General features: G+C 41.5%; 2 protein-coding genes across 2 annotated transcripts in view; both read right to left on the minus strand.

The window, feature by feature from the left end:
• The window catches only part of rerea (arginine-glutamic acid dipeptide (RE) repeats a), a 161987-nt gene extending 149369 nt beyond the window's left edge, over positions 1-12618 (minus strand). Inside the window, exon 1 of the mRNA XM_079558572.1 lies at positions 12327-12618. The gene's annotated coding sequence lies outside the window, so the exon portion shown is untranslated. The remainder of the gene's footprint in view (positions 1-12326) is intronic.
• Positions 12619-13909: 1291 nt separating this feature from the next.
• On the minus strand, positions 13910-22199 carry eno1a (enolase 1a, (alpha)). The gene is made up of 12 exons (XM_079558917.1): positions 22046-22199; positions 20193-20287; positions 18153-18248; positions 17661-17719; positions 17396-17465; positions 17061-17194; positions 16759-16981; positions 15770-15967; positions 15298-15499; positions 14823-14931; positions 14671-14729; positions 13910-14411 (listed from the first exon to the last, which is right to left on the minus strand). The coding sequence occupies exons 2-12, from the start codon at positions 20275-20277 to the stop codon at positions 14348-14350; spliced, it is 1299 nt and encodes a 432-aa protein (XP_079415043.1). The 5' UTR covers positions 20278-20287; positions 22046-22199; the 3' UTR covers positions 13910-14347.
• Positions 22200-23018: the final 819 nt, after the last annotated feature.

Below are 23018 nucleotides of genomic sequence, written 5' to 3' on the forward strand. Positions count from 1 at the left end.
GGAATTATTCAAAACGTGACAAGCACTTAATCAGACTTTATGAGCGCCGCACCACTAATGTTTAAATGAAGAGCAGATTTCGGCGAGCTAATCTCAAGCCTCTGCAGTACCGTGCCAAATAGCGTTTTCAGTTCAATTGGAGGAGGCTGAGGAGGAGGGAAGGAGGGGAGGGATTTGGACTCCTAGAGCGCTGCTATGCCCCGGCTCAGCTATAAGTGACAGTGAAGCCAACAGTGAGTCGATTTGCTGCTTTTGAGTGGCTGCAAACTTGTCTGGCTCCAAGCGTTCGCCAGGGAGAGAGAGCTTGAGGAAATCGAGGGGGTGAAACTAACCTATTGCTGTCTTGTATTTGTCGGCTCATCCCCCCGGGGCTTCCGGGCAGCGTGGTACAACAAAGACAAGGGGAGGGGGGGCCAAGGAGGAGAGCCCAAGCCAAAGCCGTTCACAGACAGGGCCAAGCAGATAGGACAGGTAAATAGTGAAAAGCAGATGGCAAGGTAAGGTTTCAAATAATCAATCATGGCCACCTACCTTCACTGCAATAAACATGGGTTATGTGGGGGTGGCGTCAAATGGGCCGTGATGAAGGAGGGAAAGTAGTCCACGGGAACAACCCCCCCTGCTGGAGGCCCCCCCGAGGTTCACATGTCATAAAACATTAACATAGCATGAGTAACAGAGTTCAGCGGGTTCAGAGATAGTTGATACCACAAACATGATTTGGAAGCTGAGATGTCAAACAGGATAGACCGTAGTTAATGGGGGGGGCGGGAAACTGCTTTTGAACTATCGTGTTACAGTGGAGTCTATTTTCAGAGAGTAACTTTTATCGACTGAAAAGGCAAAAATGTAAAAGTGGAAGCAACTCGTCAAATCTGGAGTCAGGGAAAGATCAGGTGAAAATGTAAAAAGATGAAAAAAAAAAAAATCAAAGTTTCTCTACTGACCCCTTGAGGTTGTAGTTAGTAATAGACTTTGACAGAAACAAGCAAGATTCTGAGAAAGACGGCATTACGTAAAGAAAGTGAAACGATTGCTTGGGAAGAAATGCGAAAGCAAAATGTCCACTCAAATTCAATCTCACCCGACTCGGTTTTGTATTGCTGCATTTCAACACAACATTTTAAAGATGCTCTCAAAAAATTGTTCATAAATTCAACAATTTTGCAAAATGTCAACAGGCTAATGGCTTTCTATCAAGCCACCTCCTAAAATGGTCTGTATAAAGAACCCATTTGGACTAAAAGCCAGTCTTGATATACATTACTTCATGCAGAAACCGCCTCCATTACCGAGTATGCCTCACTTCACTGAGCTCTCTTTATTTCCCATTGGCTTCTTTACAGAGGAGGCGCTGGGTAAACACAGCACAGCATTTTAATATAACCTACAGATTACTGGATGTCAGGTTCAAAGCCTTTGCAGTGCGAGGGTACACAAGAACAAATATGTTGAAAAAAAAGGAAGATTCAACCTTCCACTCTTCACATTTGCACGGAGCAGCACACAAAATTGTCGAAGCATTTTTTAAGGTTGTAATGCCACTAAAAAACACCTGTGTCCATGGGTTTAATGTATAAAAACTGTTAACTCTGTAAATAGTTTAGACCTTTACAAAATGTTCTGAAATGCGGCTCTCATTTCAACCTCGTCTCAAAATGTTAAAAGCTTCTGATGCATTTAGAGTGTGCAATGTGGACTAAATAATGTCTCAAAAACACTAATCTAATAGAAATCGTGCATAGATATTTCTTACAAAATCTTGCACAAAGAACAACAACAAACCACCATCACTCGATTGACAAGGTCATACTCGAAAGATGACAAACAGAGGCAACTTTATTGTCACCCTCAAACAGATCTCTGAAGTCAATAGGATGAGATCAATGCGTCCTCCCCCACAGTGTCTCTCCAGCACTTTTACATAAGCACTAATAACCATCAGAGGGGCCATCACAGTCACAGCGCACGGATTTTGTCGTGCACGAGTCCGCGCGCTCCTTCAGGCAACAAAGAAGGCACCGCATTGGCTTCACTAAAGGAGGAAGATCGAGCTGCCAGATACAAAACACTACTCACGACTAGTGCACAAGACACGTTTAAGAGGCGTTTAAATGTTTTTATAAGGCACTAAAAGGTTCAGAGTTTGGTGATTCAGAGCGGTGTAAAAGGAGAGGGGAGGGAAAAAAAAAAAAAACAAGCACAGCATTTCATTTCACAGAAGAATAATCAGAAGCGGTTTCAGAGTCATGCACAGGGAGAAGAAAGAGGTTTCAACAATGTAAGCATTTTGGGAGCTATTTGCAGTTGAGAATATGTTGCTTAACAAAAACAAAAATATGATTACACTTTAATTGCTGGAAACAAAGATTTTTTTTCCAGCTGAATTCCAGGCAACAGAAACCAAACTAGATAAGGCGCTAAACTTACGACAGCGCTAATGAATCATTATTCTGAAAACTCCAAAAAGGTTTCCAGCGTCGCCCTCAAAACTACTTCACACAGTAGATAATAGTACAAGCATTTACGTGGTGGTTGTTTGTAGGGCGACATTGAAGTAAGTCGCGATATGCAATGCCGCTGTGAAGGGCTGTCACGATAATTACTACTACGACTTATTGTTCAATGAATAACAGATAAACGATATATTTTAGGGCTCAATATTTATCGTCTGTACATTATTATATTAGCATTTCCCCCTTAAGCAAATAGAGTTACATTACATTTCATGTTTATTGCAGCTTGTGTGGTATTGTAGGCTATGATGATGCACTTTTAGAACAAAGGTTTACTGTAATTTTTATGCCTGAGAGTTGACAGTATGTAGTATCGAGTCAATAATATTGTTTATCGCGATACTTTCCTGCCTCAATATATCGAACTTCAAATTTGCCATCGTGACAGGCCTACCATTGTGCATTATCGCCATAACAATACTGTTGCGATATTTTCCATTCTAATTATACACAAATTGTAAGTAACTAGTTTTTCAGCAAATTGTGTCAAAACAAGACTTCAGCACCACAAGAAGACGAAAATTTAAAGGGGTTAGATGCAAGTTAGTCATTTTATCACTACTGCCACCTCAGGTCTTACGCGTAACTGCAGCTTCTATATTAGGCACTTCTGACCCGAATCAACATCTTTTTGAGTAACAATGCAGGATTTTAGAGGCAGTTGTGGTGAACAGGTCTGAGCTCATTCTACACGTGGCTGGAACATGTAGGGGGAGGAAAATACTTAGTTTTCACATTTTTATATAGTCTCTTTAACTAAATAAGGAAATGTTTAACTAAAACTTTAACTAGAACTTTTACAAAGGAATAAATTCAGGGCATTTTGTGGCTGAGTTTGCAAAAAACAAGCGTCGATCTCAGTCCAATGAAGACTTTAGTGATGTTTTTTTCTTTTCTGTGGCTTCTTGTGATACGGATACTGCATCACCTAATATCGCGATACATTTTTTGCGATATATTGCGCAGCCCTAGTTGTCTGCATCCTTTTCACTCCACATAAAGCCCTCAAAGTTCCCCATTTAGTCGATCAATGTTAAATCAATGCAACAATGCAGACTTACCACTCATTTGGCTTCTGTTGCCTTGCTATAACATCAGCTCATTATACATTAGGAATCCTATAAAACATAATTAATAATCACTTACTATTTCTATGCCGCTGAAGCTACTCTTCCAATAAATATTTCTAAAAATGCTACTATTATTTCATTATGATTCATATTAACCAGAAAAACATCCTTCTTAGTGTAATAAAACACCCTCTCATCAACATGCTTCATATATAAAGCCACTTATCAGGCAGTTACTATTTATGAAGTGAATGCTGCGATCTCTAAATGGCAGTATGTCACGCACAGGGAGCGCAAGTCAATATCATTAACACCACCTCAATCATCCACAAATGAACTAAACTGCAGTGTATAGAATCGGATGGAAACGGCACTAAACCCAGCCCTGACACACAGAGGCGCACTCCATGAGCTGCTCGTCGCCTTTAATTAGGATTTCCACTGGTTCATTTTTCCTTTTTTTCGGCATGTCAGAGGCTCCATTGCATTTTATTCCCCCGTTTTAACAACTCCGGCTGCCTCTGTCGCTTTATTAACACAAGATCGCGCTGATTTACAACTGTGCGGCAAACATCAATTTCAATAATTACAGCAAAACTGTTAGAGGGGACACACAAAGAGTCGCAAAACTGCCAGCCCCTCCCCGAGCTCATTCCCGCAGACTTGCCCTTTTCATCATTGCATATTATATACACGTTTAAAACACACACACACCCCGAGTCGGCAGTGTCGCACTTAGCACATCAAACCCTCTACAAGCAGGAGCTGGCCTGAAGGGCACAGCGAACCTTGCAAATGCCAAATTGACATTCAACATCCAAGCCTTACCATTTTGTATTGTCATAAAACAAAATGTATGGAGAAAAAAAAAAGCATTTCTCAATTGAGCAATTACAGCCGCGTAAATGTGATTGCCTGAAAGAGATCACAATGTACAACTGTTTGTTAGGCGCAGGGGGGGTTTACAATTGGTTTACATTCTGACATCACGCCCACAGTAACATCAGCTGACAGAGAGCAAAGTGAACGCTTGTTTTAGACTACAAACAAAATGGAAATACATACTTTTTTTTTTTTTTAAAAGGCGAAACCCGACAAGAGATTCAGAGGCAGCGGCACGGCGAGCTTTCATTTGAATAAAATCAATAATTGTGTTGACTCGCAGTGTATTGCCTTCCTGTCTTCTCATCTCGCTCGCTAATGTTTCTTTCATGAGCCGAACCCGCTTGCTGGTGACATTATAGCTACAGCTACTCTCCACAAGTCCCCGATGGACAGGGTCGAAAATGGTTGGCGTAAAACACAATTAGTACGGTCCATATGGCTGCCGGTGGAGGAGGAGCAGGAGTGGGGGTCCCCTGTGGTCTTTATAGAAGCTGCTTTTGTTACCTTAAAGATCAAACTGGTGTCATAATAATGGGGCATTTCCAACTCTGACACTCAGCAGCTTTGCCCGGGCCACGGACTCTCAAATAAATTGGCTGATGGCCTAATCAATAGCGCCTTCATCGTGATTAATGGCTGATATTGGATAACGGGGGGAATTTAATACGAGGGGAGCGCTGACTCTCTGAGCAATCGATCGCTAATAACATGCCTTTTTTTCTTAAAACCAAAGGGGGTTGATAAGGCTAGTATGTCGAAGCAATGTAAAGCTAGTACAGAGAAAATGATTTACTGCTCTAGGCCTGCTTCGCTCACTGATAGCTCTGTATGGCCAGACCCGACAAGCATTTTCTTGCCTGAGAAACGCAGACACCTTTTACTGAGTAGCAGCGAACAACAACAGCTTGAGGCAACAGATTTATTACAAATTGATCTATTAGATAGCTCTGCGGTGCTGTGCTATGTCTCTGCCTCTCCCCCTCCTTCGCTCTTTCTCGACTGGCGCTGACAGCCTTTCCCCCTGATGCTAGCCACAGTGTATCAGAGTGGAAGTGCTACAGTGGCGAATCTAAACCCAATCCTCAGATCTCATTTTCTCTGTGGCGGCTGCGCGGAGTCAGTGCAAAGAGGCGAGGTGTCCATCCTTAAAGCTAGTCAATCCAGGGGCAGCGCTGTCCCGCAGAAGAGGCCCGGGGGGGCAGGAGCGAGCCACAAGGGCGGACAAGGACACTTCACCTGCTGCGTGCGCTTCATAAACAGGACAGGAGACAGGGGTGCACACGGTGTCAGGGGGTCGTTTTTTTTCATACACAAACCACCGACAACGCCGAATTACCAGTGACATGTCCAGCTCTGCAAACAGACAGGCCTCAAAGGAGAAATAAGCACCGGAGAAAGGCATGCATTAGTCAAAGGTCAAAGGGCAGCGGCAGCGGCTTCGGGTGAATCAATAGACTGGACTGTAACAAATTACACAAGATCATGAGTACTTAATGTTTCTGCTCATTATTGGAACGGCGTGACTAATTCATCACTCTAATTTCAATAAGGAAAAAACAGGCTCAACCTTGTCCTCTGTCAAACCACGGTCAGTTTTAAGTATCCTGCAGATTTACTTATCTAATGGAATACTACTAGCTTGAGCAGACGGAGTAAATACACATTAAAACACTCAGGAAGAGCATAGTAAGGAAACCCTAAAGTTATGGGATGATTTGACAAAACAACAAACAAACAAAAAAGCAATTGTTAATCCAATTGCAAGTATTTTATTAATGTTTTTACTTTGTACGTTTTCCCTACAAAGACCAGAGATCATTACGCTCAGAGATAGAAATGCACGCCACTAGGTTATAGGTAGTTTGGTTTGAAAGAGAACTGAAACATGTAGTGCTAAAGTAACAAACACAAGAATCACACGTACAGTATTTCTATTCTATTTTTGTACATACAGTATATACGACTAGATATGAGATGTTGTTTCTGAGGACACAATTACTAAATAATAATTGCAGCTTTGGTGACTCAATCTGTCATCCAAACCAAAAGCATAGTGTTGTCATATAATTAACTGTTCAAATAATTTGCCAGTTTTTACTTTCAGAATAATTCTATATGATACAAACAATTAGATTTGCATGTATCCTTCTCTCACGTCTTTATATCCGATTTAACAATGCAACGTATTTACAAGCAGCACCACATGATCCTGGCACAGTTACACAAGTATCTGCACCATATTGAGTTTAAGTCACACATTCCTCCTCACTGATTACACATCTTCGACTGGAAAAGTGAGAGGCAACACCCCAGTAATGACTGCTTGTGTCAGACAATGGATGGCCATTATCGGCCCATGTCTATAGAAAATCAATGTCTCCAGCTGCATCTTAAGGCCAATGATTATGACATGTTGTACAGTCAGGCAACACTAATCCATGCACCTTTTGTCCATTTGCAAGAACATGCGGCGTCACGACATGACTGGTGTGTGACGAGCTGCACTAATGAGGGAGAAATCCTTCGTTACTCTTGTAGAAATTATGATGAAAAACACCCACTAGCCACCGCAACAGACAGGGACGTGTTCTCTCATAAGCGTATTGTTCCCGACAGAGCTCAACGTATGCAGCTCTATTTAACAATGCGTATTTGCACCGAGAAACACCGCTGTCAATAGCAACAATAAGCTTTGATAGAAAACTGTATGGACCCCATTGTGCTGCCTTCCTTTTAATCACCTCCATCTTTCATCTGCGGTGCGTGTAGTGGCGCAGTGAGAGAGAGGGCTAGTGCTTTGGCGGATGTCTTTATCTCAAGATGGGGAAACATTTTCGAGGGAAAGGCAAAGGCTGTTGTATGTGTGTCTATTTTATGCGTCCCGGGGCGTCAGCTGCAGGAGGGCGTGAGCTGGAAAACGCGGCTATGCATTGTTTGTGGTTCTGCACTGCGAGCGCCATGCAGTGTCATTACGTGAGGCAATCTCTTACCTAATCACCACTGACACACTGCTCCTCGGGGGTCAGCCAGCTGATCCGCAACCATTTCATTTTCTTCCTTTTTTTACAACGTGTCAAATGGATGGGGCTTCTTTATCCTCCATATTGCACATTCCTCGTCTCCAGTTGTGTAATTGACTAAGTGCTGTTATTAAGAGCAGAGCATTAAGAGCAGAGACAAAGGCGATTATCTAGGTTTGATTTGTGTTTAGACTAGTCATTAAAGAGACATGTGGATGAAAATGATTCATGGACTTAAGATGCGGTGTAAATGTTTTGTTCTGAGAGTCGCATCATGCACCCATTGTTTAGCATGATTTTCTTTGTTTCTGGATGCAGAGGGGAATGGGACAAGTTGTTTATACAAGCCAATTAAGGCAACAACAATGATCACATCTCATTTAACAATAGCTTATAAACCAAAGTCTTAGCAGGTTTTTATCTAAGAACACTGTTAAACCTGTAGTTAAGACCTTTGTAAACATGTTCTGAAATGGATGTGATTATTCTTGTATTTTCATTAGGTCTTCTTGTTTCAACAATTGTTTAAAAGGTTCTTTTAGGAAAAGTCTAAATACCTAGTGCCTAAAAAAAACCTTCTTGTACTTATTTAGCAGTTCATATCTCGGTCTTTTCTCAATGCTCATGGAGGTAGTTTAAAATGTGCACTGAACTGGATTGAAAAAAAAACATAGCATACAAATCTATTACCCAGTTCTGAAAGTTTATTTTTCTGAAACAAGAGCTCTGTGTGTGCATGTGAATGTCTGTATGCGCCTCCCATTGCTTTTACCAAGACATCCAAGCTTTGCTGAGGAGGATCCATAATTTATTTTATATAATGTATTTTTTAATAGGCACAAGCTTGTAATTTCAGAACAGAGACTACAGAAGTTATCCCGGACAATGTGGCAATAACTAAATGACCCTCCTCTAGACAAATCACTACATTGGATGGAAACAATGAGACAGGAAGCCTGCAACAATGTTTTGAGTTTTGTACAGCCAGAGAAAAAACATGTCCTATGCCCTGCTGAAAACCCCCTAATAACTATATTTCCCATTGTATCACATGCTGGGAGGCTGGCAGCTACACAACCCTATGAATCTGATTAGTTAATATGTGAGTCCATGCCAGAGAGATGCTCCCTATAGCACACAGCGAGCCGACTTCAGCAGACAAAGCACATCTGATGACATCTAGGACATCAAATACCGCAAGCAGCATGCAGCAAGACAGCTCACAACTGTTAACACGCCCGCCATTTGCTAGATACTATCTGTATGCTACAATTGTGGGGGGAAAAGCAGCAAAAGCCAGGGTAGCATCAAACAAAGATGAGATATGAGGCAGCCAGCTTGGATCGGGTTTTATGAGAGGTGAAGGCAAGCTGTCAAGAGAAACGCTGTAGAATATAGTATTGTTCCACCTAAGCCAAAAAGCAGCAAGTTGTTTTTGCCAGTCTGTGCCCTGTATTCTTGTCCAATATCTTAAAACAACACATGCAAGGTTTAGCTCCAGCCAATTACCCAGCACTTGGCACAAAAACTGAAAGAAAAAAAAAGAAAAATTGGAGAACAATAAAGAGTGTTTGGCTTGTTGTGCGTGTTGTCAAGTAAGTGCTGACAGACTGGTATTTTTAATGAATATACAGTGCTTGAATGGCCCATCAAGAGGTCTTTGAGTGGACATGACCACTTTGTTCAGAGCATTAATTTTCTATGTTAAAGCAAGACATATATAACAAAAAAATAGATCAAAACTGAAAGCAGGTAGGTGATTTTTGTCAGAGTGCTGGTTTGAATAAACGGCTTCTAAAAATACACAACAGAGCAACAGGAAAACAGTACTACAAGCTCATAAGAAAAGCAAGTCAAAAGCATCACAAGTCTCCATTTGAATAACCTGGTAAACAGCATTATCTTTGAGCTGCATTGTGCTATGATAAACACAAGCTGTAGAACTTCATTATAGGCAAGCAAATGTAAATGTCCCAGAGGAGGAATCAAACCTCAAAGATAATTATGTGCAAACTACCTTTATCCACTGAGCCATTGAGGCAGTGAAATTAGATGTACCTACTTTTATTTGAAAAAGCATTTGTATTCTGTAATAATATGGTGCACAGTGTAATAGACCCTCTAATGTTGATGGCTTATTGTTTGCCGGTTGCACTTTGCTTTGCAGCGCAGTAACAGGTTGGAAATAAAGATGGTAACAAGGGATAATAAGAGACCATATTATTTTCGACACTGTGTACATATTACTCCCCTACTCCCCCACACCCATTAGAAAAATAGCACATTCAAAATGGACACCGACTAATAAACCGCTATCATAGCATCCACCCGTTTTATTTCGTGAAAGTGCACTAGACAGTTATTAATAAAAGCGACCCCTGTGTGACCAACCTGACATACAGAGATGTTTGATAACACACCATTTCCTGCAGCTCAAGGCACGCGGTCGTTTCGGCGCATGTTCCCCTCCATCTCCACGCAGTGCAATTTCTGCCTGTATAAAACAATACGTCAGCCTAATCACCTTTCTTTTCAACACACAATATCCTTGCAGCAGGAGGAAAGAGGAAGAAAAATGCTTCTTTTAAACTACAGGCCGACCACACAGATGACAGGTTATAGCACACACTGTGCACAATGCCTCAGAGTACAAGCCGCAGACGCATGCTATTATGCCGGGGGAATCATCTCTCCTGACAGTTCACCGTGAAGGGAAAAGATCTAGTGACGGTGTTGAGGTGAAAAACTGCGACATGCCTTTGTGCCTGCTGCATGTAAACATTTCATTCAGAGAGGATTGACAAAACAAATAAAAATTGCACAGAAAACAGAGAAATCTTTCCTATTCCTATTTGCGACGGTTACACACAGCAAAATACTCCAGCAAATGTTAGCCATTAAAGAGAAAATAGCAGGCTTAATACACTGCTCTTATGCTGCTACAAGCGAGATTAACATTGGGTGGGAGGGGTGTGAGCCATTGGATACCAAGTAATTTTACCCACTGTCGCGACAAGATCCCATTCAAATTGAAACACTATCAAACAGCCTGACCTGCACTGACCCTTAAAGCCTGCAGATAATATTGACTCAAAAGACACTCGCTGCATACTGGAACAAAAAACATAGAGATAGCCTGACTTTAGTGAAAATGACGACAAATTATGGAATGGAAGCGGTGTCTCTTAAGGGAAAAGTGCTTTAATATGTACAAACACAAAACCCAGCATTACATGTATAGAGTAGTAATAAACAAAGGGCTTGTAATAGCAGAGCGCACATCTGACCTCACCAGTTCAAGGTCTAAGTGGTAGTTAGGGGAAATCAAAATGTAGAAGAGCTGCTATAAGAGGCACAAGAAGCCAACACGGTGTGTAAAAGGGCACTATGGAAGGAAGGACTCAGAAAATAAGACAGATTGCAAATTGGCCACTTGTTTAACGTTTTGAGCGCTTTGAATATGTTGCTTTTGATTACTGGTATGTTGCTGTACAATACATTTCTTAATATTATGTGCAAGTTTTTTGTTATCATTAAACAACATCATTAAACAACATCATTAAACAATATTAAAAGTGATTGTGACTTTGGGACTATTACCCAGAGCTATAGCATGAGCAGAACAGCACACAATTGAAGCATCAACCACAACGTACTGTACTCAACCAGCCTTGCTTAGCTGAAACACTTTTTTAATTGCTTCAAAGGCTGTGACACAATGCACAACTAAAAGTGTCTTGGCTTAGAAGATTCTATTTTCTTCGAGCTTTTGAATAAGTTGACAGTCAAACACAGTTTCAAAGGCTTGTTGACACTGCCCATTGCTTCATTAGTTCTGGTGAAGTCCACCACAGAGCAGTCTGTGAATAAGTCAGGAGTGAGTCATAAGCACTCAATAAAAATAAATCCCATGCTTTTACTTGCTCAAGGAAAAACATCTCAAAGTAATTTAAAGAGAGACTTAATGCTTGACTTATGTTGCAGAAAACTCCAGTGGCATCTCCTCAAGCTGAGTTTACAATTCACAAACCAGACCTCAAAAAACTGCTTTAGCACAAAATGATGATATGATAAAGAGGCATCGACGTTTGAGCACCACAATGTCAACAAGAGAAAGAAGCAACAGCTTAAAAACATGACAGATATAAATAAAGTAAGTTGACTTCTTCTTCAGACTTTTTTCTTCAATGAAAGAAGTTTGACATTTGCAAATTCAACTAGGCGTCACACGTGTCATTCAAGGTAAAACCGACTGCAGGACAGCCAAAGCAAAACATACAGGCTTTTTTAGAAACCTTGAGGATTAAACACTAATAAGTCAAGAAATACCACAAAGACTGCCAAGTTAGCTCGACTGCTAACGTGAGCTAATGACAATGGCTACAGACTAGTCCCTGCCACACTTGCAAAGTAGTGATTACATGGCACTATGCGCTATAAACTAAAGGAACAGCAAGCGAACAATCATCCCAATCAATATGTTCCGAAGAAGGACTATAATGCATGTGTTTTGTGGTAACCGATGTCAATGAATTGTTTGTTTCCAGACATTACAAAGCTCCTCGCTGCCTTTCTTCAATCTGTGCTAGTCACTGGCGCTAGCCGCTAACGTTACTCTACACAGTAACCAGTAGCAACCAAATCTATTAGCATTCTATTAGCCAACCAGCTAGCCTAGCCTAATGGGCAAATTAGCTAGCCAAATAGCTACCAGGCTATGGATGGCGTTAACACTTGTGTCTTTAAAAACATTACACCAATAACAGCGTTTCCCCTCACGTTTACTCATAAATGTAAAAAGCGAAAGGTGGCTTTAAGCAGCTCACAGCACTTACCTTAAAGGGCTTGATCTACAACATCTGTGATTTGTTTGATGAGAGACTGCAACAACAAACAAAAGCAGCAGTAGGGGCAATTAGCCAGAGCCAAGTGTCGCCACTGTAGAGTAGCACCACAACTGCAGTGCCACCTGTATGTAGGTATTGCTACAGAGAGGCGACACACGTTTGATATAACGCTGTCATAAATGATGGAGTTGAGGATAAAGAGGGAGTAATCGGTGCCGGGATGCTCAGACTAGTGTGTGTGAGAGGCACTCAGCATGACAGCATCCTCCTTCATCTTGGGGTGAGAGCAGTTGGGGGGATCTCAAAGTTCAGCCGGTAAAATATCGTCACCCACTGGACAAAACGGGGAACATGCACGGAGTGCTGCAAGAGCTGAATAAAACTGCAACAGAACTTCAAGTGGTTCTTGGAGATTTTCGTTTTAATTGTTTGTTATTTTTGTTTAAAATAGCCAATAAATAATAATAATTAAAAAATGCACAAAATATTATCTATGACACAAATACACAATGTGTATTTGTGTTGTAAGGCGTGAGGTGATACTGTTCTATTTAGAAACTCTGGCAGTCAGGTTCAGCCGTCCCCTACAGTAACATAGAAAAGTCCATAAAGCCACGAGGAGTAAAACCCCCTATGGATATCCTGTGAATGCAAGGAAAGAACATTTATGCCCCTTGCACAAAAGTGCAGTGAGTAACCAAATGATAGATTTATATTAGCCTATTTATATAAACTATAACAAATATATAGGTCGACACAAGGTTTATACTTTTCGCTATTGGTTAAGGTAGTAATCTCGCTCTCTCTCCCTCTCTGGGTAAAGCTATTGTAGTAATGCAATTTTCCCAAGCCCACCTACAGGTGCTTTGTCACATTCAGTTGTTATGTACATTTCTAGACGCGAGAGGGCGCAATTGTCCAAGAAAATTATCACAATTTCTGGAAAGTCACATAATGTTCACACATCTATAGCACACTTCATTATGAAGCCTACTACTCAGTGACAACAGATCCATGGACGTTGTCAGTGGACAGGTCAACCACGTAAATAATGAAGAATTTGTACCAGCCATTTGTAACACATCTCCTTGGTGATGGCTGAATAGAGACAGGTTGAGACAGGCTCATACAAAGTGAATTGGTGTGGCACAGACCCAGCTGGCAGTTTCCCGCTGTGCAATAGCTCTGCTGAATAGGGCGTCATTTATCTTGGCAAAGGGCTGCTGCAGAGAGCCACGGGATTCTTTTACCCAGGGGAGCAGAAATGGCGTCCCGGTGCAGCGCGGTCATGTTGCTGCCTCTCTGGGACTCAAATTACATCAAACATTTTGGACTGTAGGGTGCCTGAGTAGTATAGTACTTGGGCATTTTGTTCTTCACCCTCCAATGGGCCTTATTTATTGTCAACATTTAACCAGTATTCGCATTGTACACTTTGACCAAGCCTTCTCAGTAGCTGTAACTGCATTATAAAAGGTTTGGATTTTGCCATTGGTAGATAGTAGAGTCCAGAGTACAGCATCTCTAGAAAAGATAGGATCCAAAAAAAATCTTAAATGATTCATAAGACATTTTAAACTATATTGTTTAATAATACACAGTGCCAACGCTTACAGCAACACAAGACCTTTCAGTATGGGAAACATTGCACATAACTTTACTCGGACTCCCACTGGAGACAGCAGTCCTAAAGTTACAGTAGCTCAGATACTCAGTAGAGGCAGTATTCACTACAACTCACAAAAAGCTTAACAAAAAGCTCTCACACAGTTACACGGATACAGACACGGGAACAGAACTATTCAGGAGCTTAAGCAGAGTTTGGGATGGGCTGAGCTGTGGTGTACTAAGACTTCTGTAGCCGATACACGCCACAGACCACAGACTTGGACCTTAGATTTAAGAGTCGTTTTCACCTTCTCTCCATACGCGACCTAGCGTGGCGTGTATGTGTGGGGATTATTTATGAGTTATGAACACACAGAGGCCCAGACAGGAAGACATTCAGCTCAAATGGGGTGTCTGAAGTTCTGGCCGGCGAAACGGGCCTTGTCCCCAAGTTCCTCTTCAATCCTGAAGGGGCATAAGAATAGATTCATAATTTTTATTTAAAAACAGACTCAGCTGAACTTAAGACATTTTCACTGTTGTACATTAGTAAACTGACTAGATTGACCTTTATGTTTGCATAATTTACAAACCCAAATGAAAAATAGTCAGGTGGGTGTTTATCATCACACTTGCAGTAAATCTATATCTATAGTTTCATAATGTAAAGCTCAACCAAACGTAGCAGAGATATCTTATTATTGAAAACTATATGAATAGTTACCTAAGCAGCTGATTGTACTTGGCCAAACGTTCAGATCGGCAAGGTGCTCCTGTCTTGATCTATAAAAGAGTAAAGATGTCAACTTTTTAATGCCAACAGATAACTACTCATAGTAGTTGCATTTCAAAAGGATGCTGAAGAGCTGAGTTTACCTGTCCAGTGCAGAGACCAACCACCAGATCAGCGATGAAAGTGTCCTCGGTTTCTCCAGAGCGGTGGCTGACCATCACGCCCCAGCCATTGCTCTGCGCCATCTTGCACCTAAATAAAAATACATGTTAACCCTGTTTTTGTCCGTATCAGAATAGATTTTATTGCAGTAAAAGGTACATTCACAAACGAATTTGCTTTGGTAAAATTGTGTGACATGAAACATTGACTAGTAATAACAATAATAATAATAATAATAATAATAATAATAATAATAATAATAATAATAATATTAATAGACTTGATATGCAATATTTGCACAAATTGACCAAACAAAGTGCGATTTGGCAGATTTACAAATATGCAATAAGCAGCAGATGTGAGGTGAATAACTTTTGCATTTAAGGTTTGAATGCTTCAGCTTTGGCAACAAATGTGACTCTGTTGTGAGTATTGATGTTTGTTGTGGACACTCACGCCTGCAGAGACTCTGTGACGGAGCCAATCTGGTTGACTTTGAGCAGCAGGCAGTTGCAGGCTTTTTCGGCCACACCTTTAGCGATACGTTTGGGGTTGGTGACAGTCAAGTCGTCGCCCACAACCTGGATACTGGTGCTGCCAGTGAAATTGCTCCACGCGGCCCAGTCATCCTGGTCAAAAGGATCCTCAATGGACACCACTGAAAGGACAAGAGGGGCCTTCATATTTGAGAATCACTACAGTCATTATAAAACAGTCTTCAGAAAATATTTTATTTATGTGACTTCTGTTGGTAACAAAAGTGAAAAAATGCCAAACTCTTAATTACAAGGTCATATAAATTTACATGTAGAATATATATTTGTGCTAGAGCAAACTAGCAGAAGGACCAAAATAGTTAGGGTTCTGCTCTACTTGAGTTCATTGTGCCCGTCACTTAAAACGCGAGTTACGCTGTAACACATCATACCTGGGTAATCTTTGACAAAGCCCTTGTAGAGGTCGGCCAGCTGGTCAGGAGTGATGTAGCGGCTGGGATCGTCTGGTGACTTGAAGTCCAGATCGTACTTGCCATCTTTGTAAAACTCAGAGGCGGCCACATCCATGCCGATCACAATCTTGTCAGTGTAGCCAGCCTTGGCAATGGCATTCTTCAGCAGCTCCAAAGCTGAGAAGAAATATTATATTTGTTATGTTTGACAATTATGTATTTGTTGAAAGTTATTCCTGACACTTGCAACCCTAATTTTCAACACGGTGCGTTTGGTGTAAATTTAACTGCCTTTGGAATCAGTTGCCTTTAGAGATTAGACAGACTCATTCTCTGCCCGTCCCTTCTTACAACACTCTGACTGTTGAGTTACGAGCCATCACTGACCTGACACTGTTTAAAGCAAGGTTGATAACGTACCTTTAGCTTTTGACTACTCATTGTACATGTGTACTTGATGTTTTTCTATTTTGTGTTGACATTGTTACATAGTACTTATAGAAAGCACTATGGTTCAATAATTTCTGAGGTTGATCAATCAACAAAGGTTGATTGATTAAAACACACCTTTTTACGATTGCTTTTGAAAATGTTTATCAACTTTATAAGTAAAGTTGGTATGGTATGGTAAGATTGACCCAGTCGCAACAACAAACTGAGATGAATGTGAAAAGTGAGTCACCCCTTAAGCTTGTAGTGCTCCATTGGGGCATTTGCCATATCAGCACCCTGACCTGACACTGGAGTCAGGGCTGGCAGCCTGTTGAGCCAGAGTATGGCCCTTTATTTAGAAACCATATGTCAGCCTCTGATTGAGATGATAAGTGAGCTCTTTGCGGGGGGAAGTCTGTGTGTGTACACTGTCTGGGTAATTGTTGATTTCCCGGCACGTTATAAACAGTTGGCATGTGGACTGGTATCTGTTAAAGGTTTATGATAATATTTTGATACCCTTGTCATCGGCTCACCCTCTTTGTTCTCCAGAATGTTGGGAGCAAAGCCACCCTCATCTCCAACATTTGTGGCATCCTTTCCATATTTCTCCTTGATAACATTCTTGAGGTTGTGGTAGACTTCGGCACCGATGCGCATGGCCTCCTTGAAGCTGCTGGCTCCCACTGGCAGGATCATGAACTCCTGCATGGCCAGCTTGTTGCCTGCATGAGAGCCTCCATTGATAACATTGAAAGCCTAACGGAAAAATAGGAACATGATAACATTATGGGCTAACCACTGACAGTGATATCAATTTGAACAGTAATGTACTCACAGGGACAGGGAGGATGACTTCTGGGTTACCAGCCAGGTCGGCGATGTGGCGGTACAGAGGAACGCCCTTCTCTGCCGCACCAGCCTTGCACACAGCCAGGGACACTCCCAGGATGGCATTAGCACCAAACTTAGCTGGTGGACCAACACAAGCCCATTAGTACAGCATATAGTTTTCAATAGCTCCGTTTTGATGCAACAAAAATACATTTGTGTGCCGCATGTTTTCTAATGGGACACATTAGACAGATTAGACAGATGTGTCACAGAGCTCTATCTTTAGCTCACAACAGGCAGCATATCCTGAGTCGCTCTGCATATCAATATAATACTTACACTTGTTTTCTGTGCCATCCATGTCCAGCATAAGCTTGTCAACCTTTTCCTGCTCCAGAACACTCACATTCTGATGAGACAACGTGACTTATTAAAACAGTATCGTAGAGTAACAAATTAGAAAACACAACACCCCAAAAGATGGTTTAGTAATGCATTACAAGCCAGTTAACCACACGCAGAGTCGTTAGTGCGACAAATATTAATTTTATTTTACATATTGGTGATACTAGCACAATATTAGTCAAACAATGAACTGTCCTACCTTGTTAACCAGTGCAGGTGCAATATTTTTATTGATATGCTCAACGGCTTTAGAGACACCTGCAAAGGACAAGCAGACCGTGACTGACCCAGACACAGGAAGTCCATGCAGAGCAGTCAGGACAGATGACCACAGAGCACTTCATCCAATTTTATGTGGATAGGGTCAAAGATTGTGTAAAATCCAAATACAGGCAGAAGATGTAGTGACCTTGTCTGGTCTGTGAACATCTGTTAGATTTGGCCAGGGTTAATTTACAAAACAAACTCATTCTTCATGCTAGTCACTGCAACATGGTAGTCTTCCTGTTATTGCATACATAATTTACCTGATTACACAAAGCAGGGGCCAAGAACTCATTTATATATTTTACTGCCCTTTTGACCCCTACCAAGAGGAAATGGAACAAGTACAAAAGTGAGTGAAGGGAACAGATGGATAGAAATAACTGTGTCTAAGAGGACAAAATGAGTTAGATGTCTAAAGTCTCACCTTTGCCCATGTAGCGTGTTTTGTCATTGTCACGCAGCTCCAAAGCTTCATAGATGCCGGTGGAAGCACCACTTGGCACTGCGGCCCTGAAAAGACCTTGAATAAACAAAGGACGTCCAGTTATTGTGGCTGAAAAGTGCTGTGTCATAGTCTAGACCGTCGACCAGCTGCATTTGGTGAAAACCAACTGAAATAGGGAACTATAATGACCTTAATAGAGACAAATTAAGTGCGTAAAATGGCACAGGTATGTGCAATCATTTTCTTTAGGCTATTTTCCTAATTACATAAGACCAAAAGGGGAGAAAATGTAAAACATTTTTTGACATACAATAAAACATATTGTACTTCGAAATGAGAGAAAATGAGTGCTGTGTCTTTGTAAGGTTTTAGTTACACATTTAGTACAAATCTGAGCTAAGGGATCTACTATCAGATTCATGCCATGTCATTACGAACACAGCAGCAGCAGCAGCACTCCGTACGTTCGATTTTCTCATCTAGAGACAGAGCCACTGCAGCAAGGGCAGTGATGTAACAAGGAACGACAGCAGTGAACTCTGTGTGCAGTCTGCAGAGGGGCCCAGACCACGCCTCTAAATGGGAGCCTGGCTTTTGGATTCACCTAAATAAGAAATCAGGGATGCGTGAATCACCGCTGTCAGTGTGTACTCACTGAAGTGTGAGAAATATGTGGGTCTGTAGAGATTTGGGATTAGACTGGAGAGCCACAGCCGCCAGCTATGGATTTACGCCAAATTAAGACAACACAAAAAACAAAACCATGCACCTGTCCAAACCGAGATTTGTCATAAATCTTTTGAACATACCTGATTTGAATCAAGAGCATATTTTTACCAACAACCATGATGCACTCGCTTTAATAATAGAGTACAACAACTGAATGGAAATACAGACCAGTAAAACAAATGAAGCGATCTGGGTGACTTGTGTCAAGAGAAAAGCCCTACAAATATATAAACCCGCATAGAGAAATGTAGAGAGCTTACAGCCTCATCACTACTCTCACTAGCATAGTGGGCTTTGAGCTGCACCACTGCTGAGAGTCAAGCTGGTTACATAACAAGGAGACATAGTAATAGCTATGGCAGACACGTTCTCACTGCTGCTGCTGCTGCTGCTGCTGCTGCTGCTGCTGCTTCCGTCTGAGCTTTTATTGATGACAAAATACAGCAAGGCTCTATAAAAGGCATTGCTCCTAAAAGAGGAACAAGAGGTGCCATGTCAAACAGAGGATAGATACAGGCTGCAGATTTCTAGTATTTTGTAGATGGACACAGGTCCATTTGCTCCACTTCCATGCCACTGCACATTCAGGTTGAGCCATTAACATTCTGGGGACATTTGATTGGGGTGAGCTGCTCTTTTGTTTTAGCTCTGAGCCCTAAAACGTCCCTCACTGTTCCGCGATTCATTGGTGGAGTAAATTGATTACATCCTCCGGCCTACGTGTCCAGCAACACGGGCCGTGATGCATTATATAATGCAGCAAACAATTATGTTAAATCAGTAGGTTTGGGTGTGGGTTTTTCAAAAAAGTTCCTCCTAGAAGTGTTCCTAGAAGTGCTCCCGTAGTGCGTTTATTTTGTCCCTGGAGGGAGCCATTACAGTGACAGGTAGTCTGATATTACATGGGCTATTTTCATCTGATCTCAACAACTCAAAGCAGGAGCACCAAAATAAAAACCTACAACTTTAAATGAATAAAGTTGTAGGTTGTATATAGTACAATATATACAATGCTGTTTATTGTATATATTGTACTATATACAATAAAGAGCATTTTGAAGCAATTATACTTTCTGGTTTTATGACACAGTACTATGTTTTACATATACTTGAGTGATATCATTTTGAATTTGTAGAAGACATTAAGTATTATTTTCATCACATGCATATTTTAAGGTTTTACTAGAAAATTTATGTGGATGATGACTTTTGACTTGAGACTATTTTTTGAAAGAAACACTAATAAATACTAAAGATCGGCTGCTAACAAACAAATTAAATGAATATTACCTTTCTTGGTGAAGAGATCGACCTCCACAGTGGGGTTGCCACGGGAGTCGAAAATCTCACGAGCGTGAACTTTCAGAATGGACATGGTTCTGGATCTATGAAAAAACAGAAGCTTTTACTGATGCGCTCAATCAAGAACTTGAATCCTCAATGTATCCAGAGTTGTTCGCTTACTGAAAAAGTGAATGAGTTGGTTGAAGAAGAAATGAACAAGGTTTTGTGTTGAGGTAGGATCGAAAGTGAATAGCAGCTTCACTTGAATGGATATAAGCACGACCCCCTGAGCAGAGTAAAGTGGGCTGGGCACAACTGTAGCAATACAAGTCACAGAAAGGTGTGGCTTCCGCAGCAAAGACTGTGCTATTCCGACTCAGATCAGGTTGCCAAACGGTGTTGGGACATGCTTACAAAATCTGTAGGACTGTAGTGACTCAAATAATGAAAGTCCTCTCTGAGAACAATATGCGGGGAAAGTGTTGCAGCTCTTGTGGGGCCTCTATTTTTGTCCTCTTATCACTTTGGAGATAGGTTTCAATGTTCTTATCCATCCAAATTCCATTGAGGCCAAAGTAGATTTCAGATGCATTGCCTCATTGACTGAGCTGTATTGATTTTGTATTTGCCTAACCTTGGGTAACTTTGCCCCAACAACCCACACTGAACACATGAGTGGGAGATTAGATTGATAGCGGAATGGAAAACCCTGCTCCCAAAAGTGTGCATGGAAACTTGCTTCAGGCAACAGCCAACAGGTGAAAACAACGTAATATTTAAGCACGAGACGAGACTGAATTACACTTCGCATCACGCTTAAGTACTTGTTTTAAAGATCTGTGATTTTGAGAGCATAACAGAGCGTACACTTGAGTAAGGTTCATACAAAAAAGTCACTTGGATGGGGCAAAGTCAGGACCAATTGTAGTTTGGATGCATAGCTTGTCTAAAGCAATGTTAAATCTACCTTCGAGCAACTCTTGTGTTAAATATCTTTTTTTTTTAATTGTAAACACCAGAGGAGCAAACAAAATGGCACCCACAGATAAATAAATACATGAATAAGCACTGGGAGAAGGGGTCACATAACTCCCGGTGATAATGTTGAAGTAAGTTGAGTTATGTTATGTTAAAGAAATCCAAAACACCACACCTTTGTCAATCATCAAGTCATGATAATGCTTAGAAATGAGCTGCAAGCCTAAACATGCTATATAACATAACATGGAGGCAGCGCCCTGAAAGAGTGAAATGTTGGATACTAACAATGTATGTAGTAGCATCATCCAGATTGATAGTCTTCAAAAATGCTGCAGAGAACACGGAGTAATTTTCCTCAGAGGACACACCCCCAAGTCTGCTACAAGCAACTGGTAGGATGCTGGGGGCCCATGACACAGCAGCACGTGAACAGACATCGGTTAGTTTTGTAATAAAGGGTCGCTGCTGTCACACATGGGTTACTCCTCTGTATAGCTCGTTGGGTCTGTTTCTTGGGGGTGCAACCTGACCCTAGTTTCCCACACACTGTGCTGCTCAAAAATGGAGTGACATCTCGGCAGCTGATGGTCTGGTTAAAAATAGACAGTGGGCTACAAGCTACTTCTTGCTCTCGATGGCAAAAATCATCATCTTGGGCGAGAAAAAGACGGAAAAGCGAAACAGTAATGGAGGAAACTATTGCCCAACAAGGTCAGGACTAAAGGTTATCGTTCGCGATAGATAAAACGCCGTGATCAAGTTGTTAAAAGTCAGAGATGATGTTATGAATGGACACAGATCTCAAGCGTTCATTGAGACAAGACCCAGTTCGATGAGAAATAGCTACAAAAAAGGTAAAAAATACAATAAAAACGTACCTTTCCGGCCTAACTGTGTGCAAGGACGGTGCTGTCTCTCTTCGTGCGGGCAGGCAGAGAAGGCGCAAGAGTTGCACGGTGCGCGTTGATAACTGGACAGAACCAGGAAGAAACTACAGAATGGAGCCCTGTGATTGGTCAGCTTCACGGAACGGAGCGACGCGATTGGCCGAGCGGGCTGTCACGACTCAAAAGTACGAGAGAGGATGCACACGTTCACCATCCCGACTCCCGATGAATGGCACAACGAGGAAGATGCTAAGTTTCACCTTTATTGCGTCTGAGCACTATAGTAAAGGACTGACGTAAGGGTAGTACCGAGTGAGGCGTGTGGCTTTATTCTTGCATCGGTATAATGCCCTATAACAAGGGAAATGCGGAAGATGACGCAGAAATGTGTACGTGCAGAGGACCAGGCAGGAATCTCCGTTGCGGCGGGTCACGTGATTTTTGTGGTCACGTTTTTGGACATGATGATTTGCTGCTTTCTCGGATAAATTGCTGGATACATAAAATACATCAATTTCCTACAGAACCCAATGAACTAAGACACAGGCTACCGAACAGACTCAAATAAATACTTTTAAAAACGTAAAAAAAATGCGCCCTTATGACTCGACCGTTACCATGACAACCATAGGATTATCTGCATCGTCCGCTTCGTAGCATGGATTATGTGTTCAAACCATTGACGGTGTGGTCTGTCAATGGTTTAAACATGGGTTTGGTTTGACAACTGTACCAAAACCTTTACCCAAAATGTTGGAAATCGGTTCTTAGTCTACACAGCAGTTTTGCTTTTACAATTATGGCCTTATAATTAACCTAAAGCTTAAATTGTACTCAGTTAGGGTAGTCCTAGAAACACCATTGGGACTGCCTTCTCTCTGCTCTTGTTTAGCTTTTGGGATTCCCCAGACAGTGACGTGTGAACACATTTTAACACCGCATCTGAGCCCTACAGTATGTGGCA

The sequence above is a fragment of the Gobius niger genome, assembly GCF_951799975.1.
Source record: "Gobius niger genome assembly, chromosome: 6".
In the NCBI taxonomy this organism is placed as follows: Eukaryota; Metazoa; Chordata; class Actinopteri; order Gobiiformes; family Gobiidae; genus Gobius; species Gobius niger.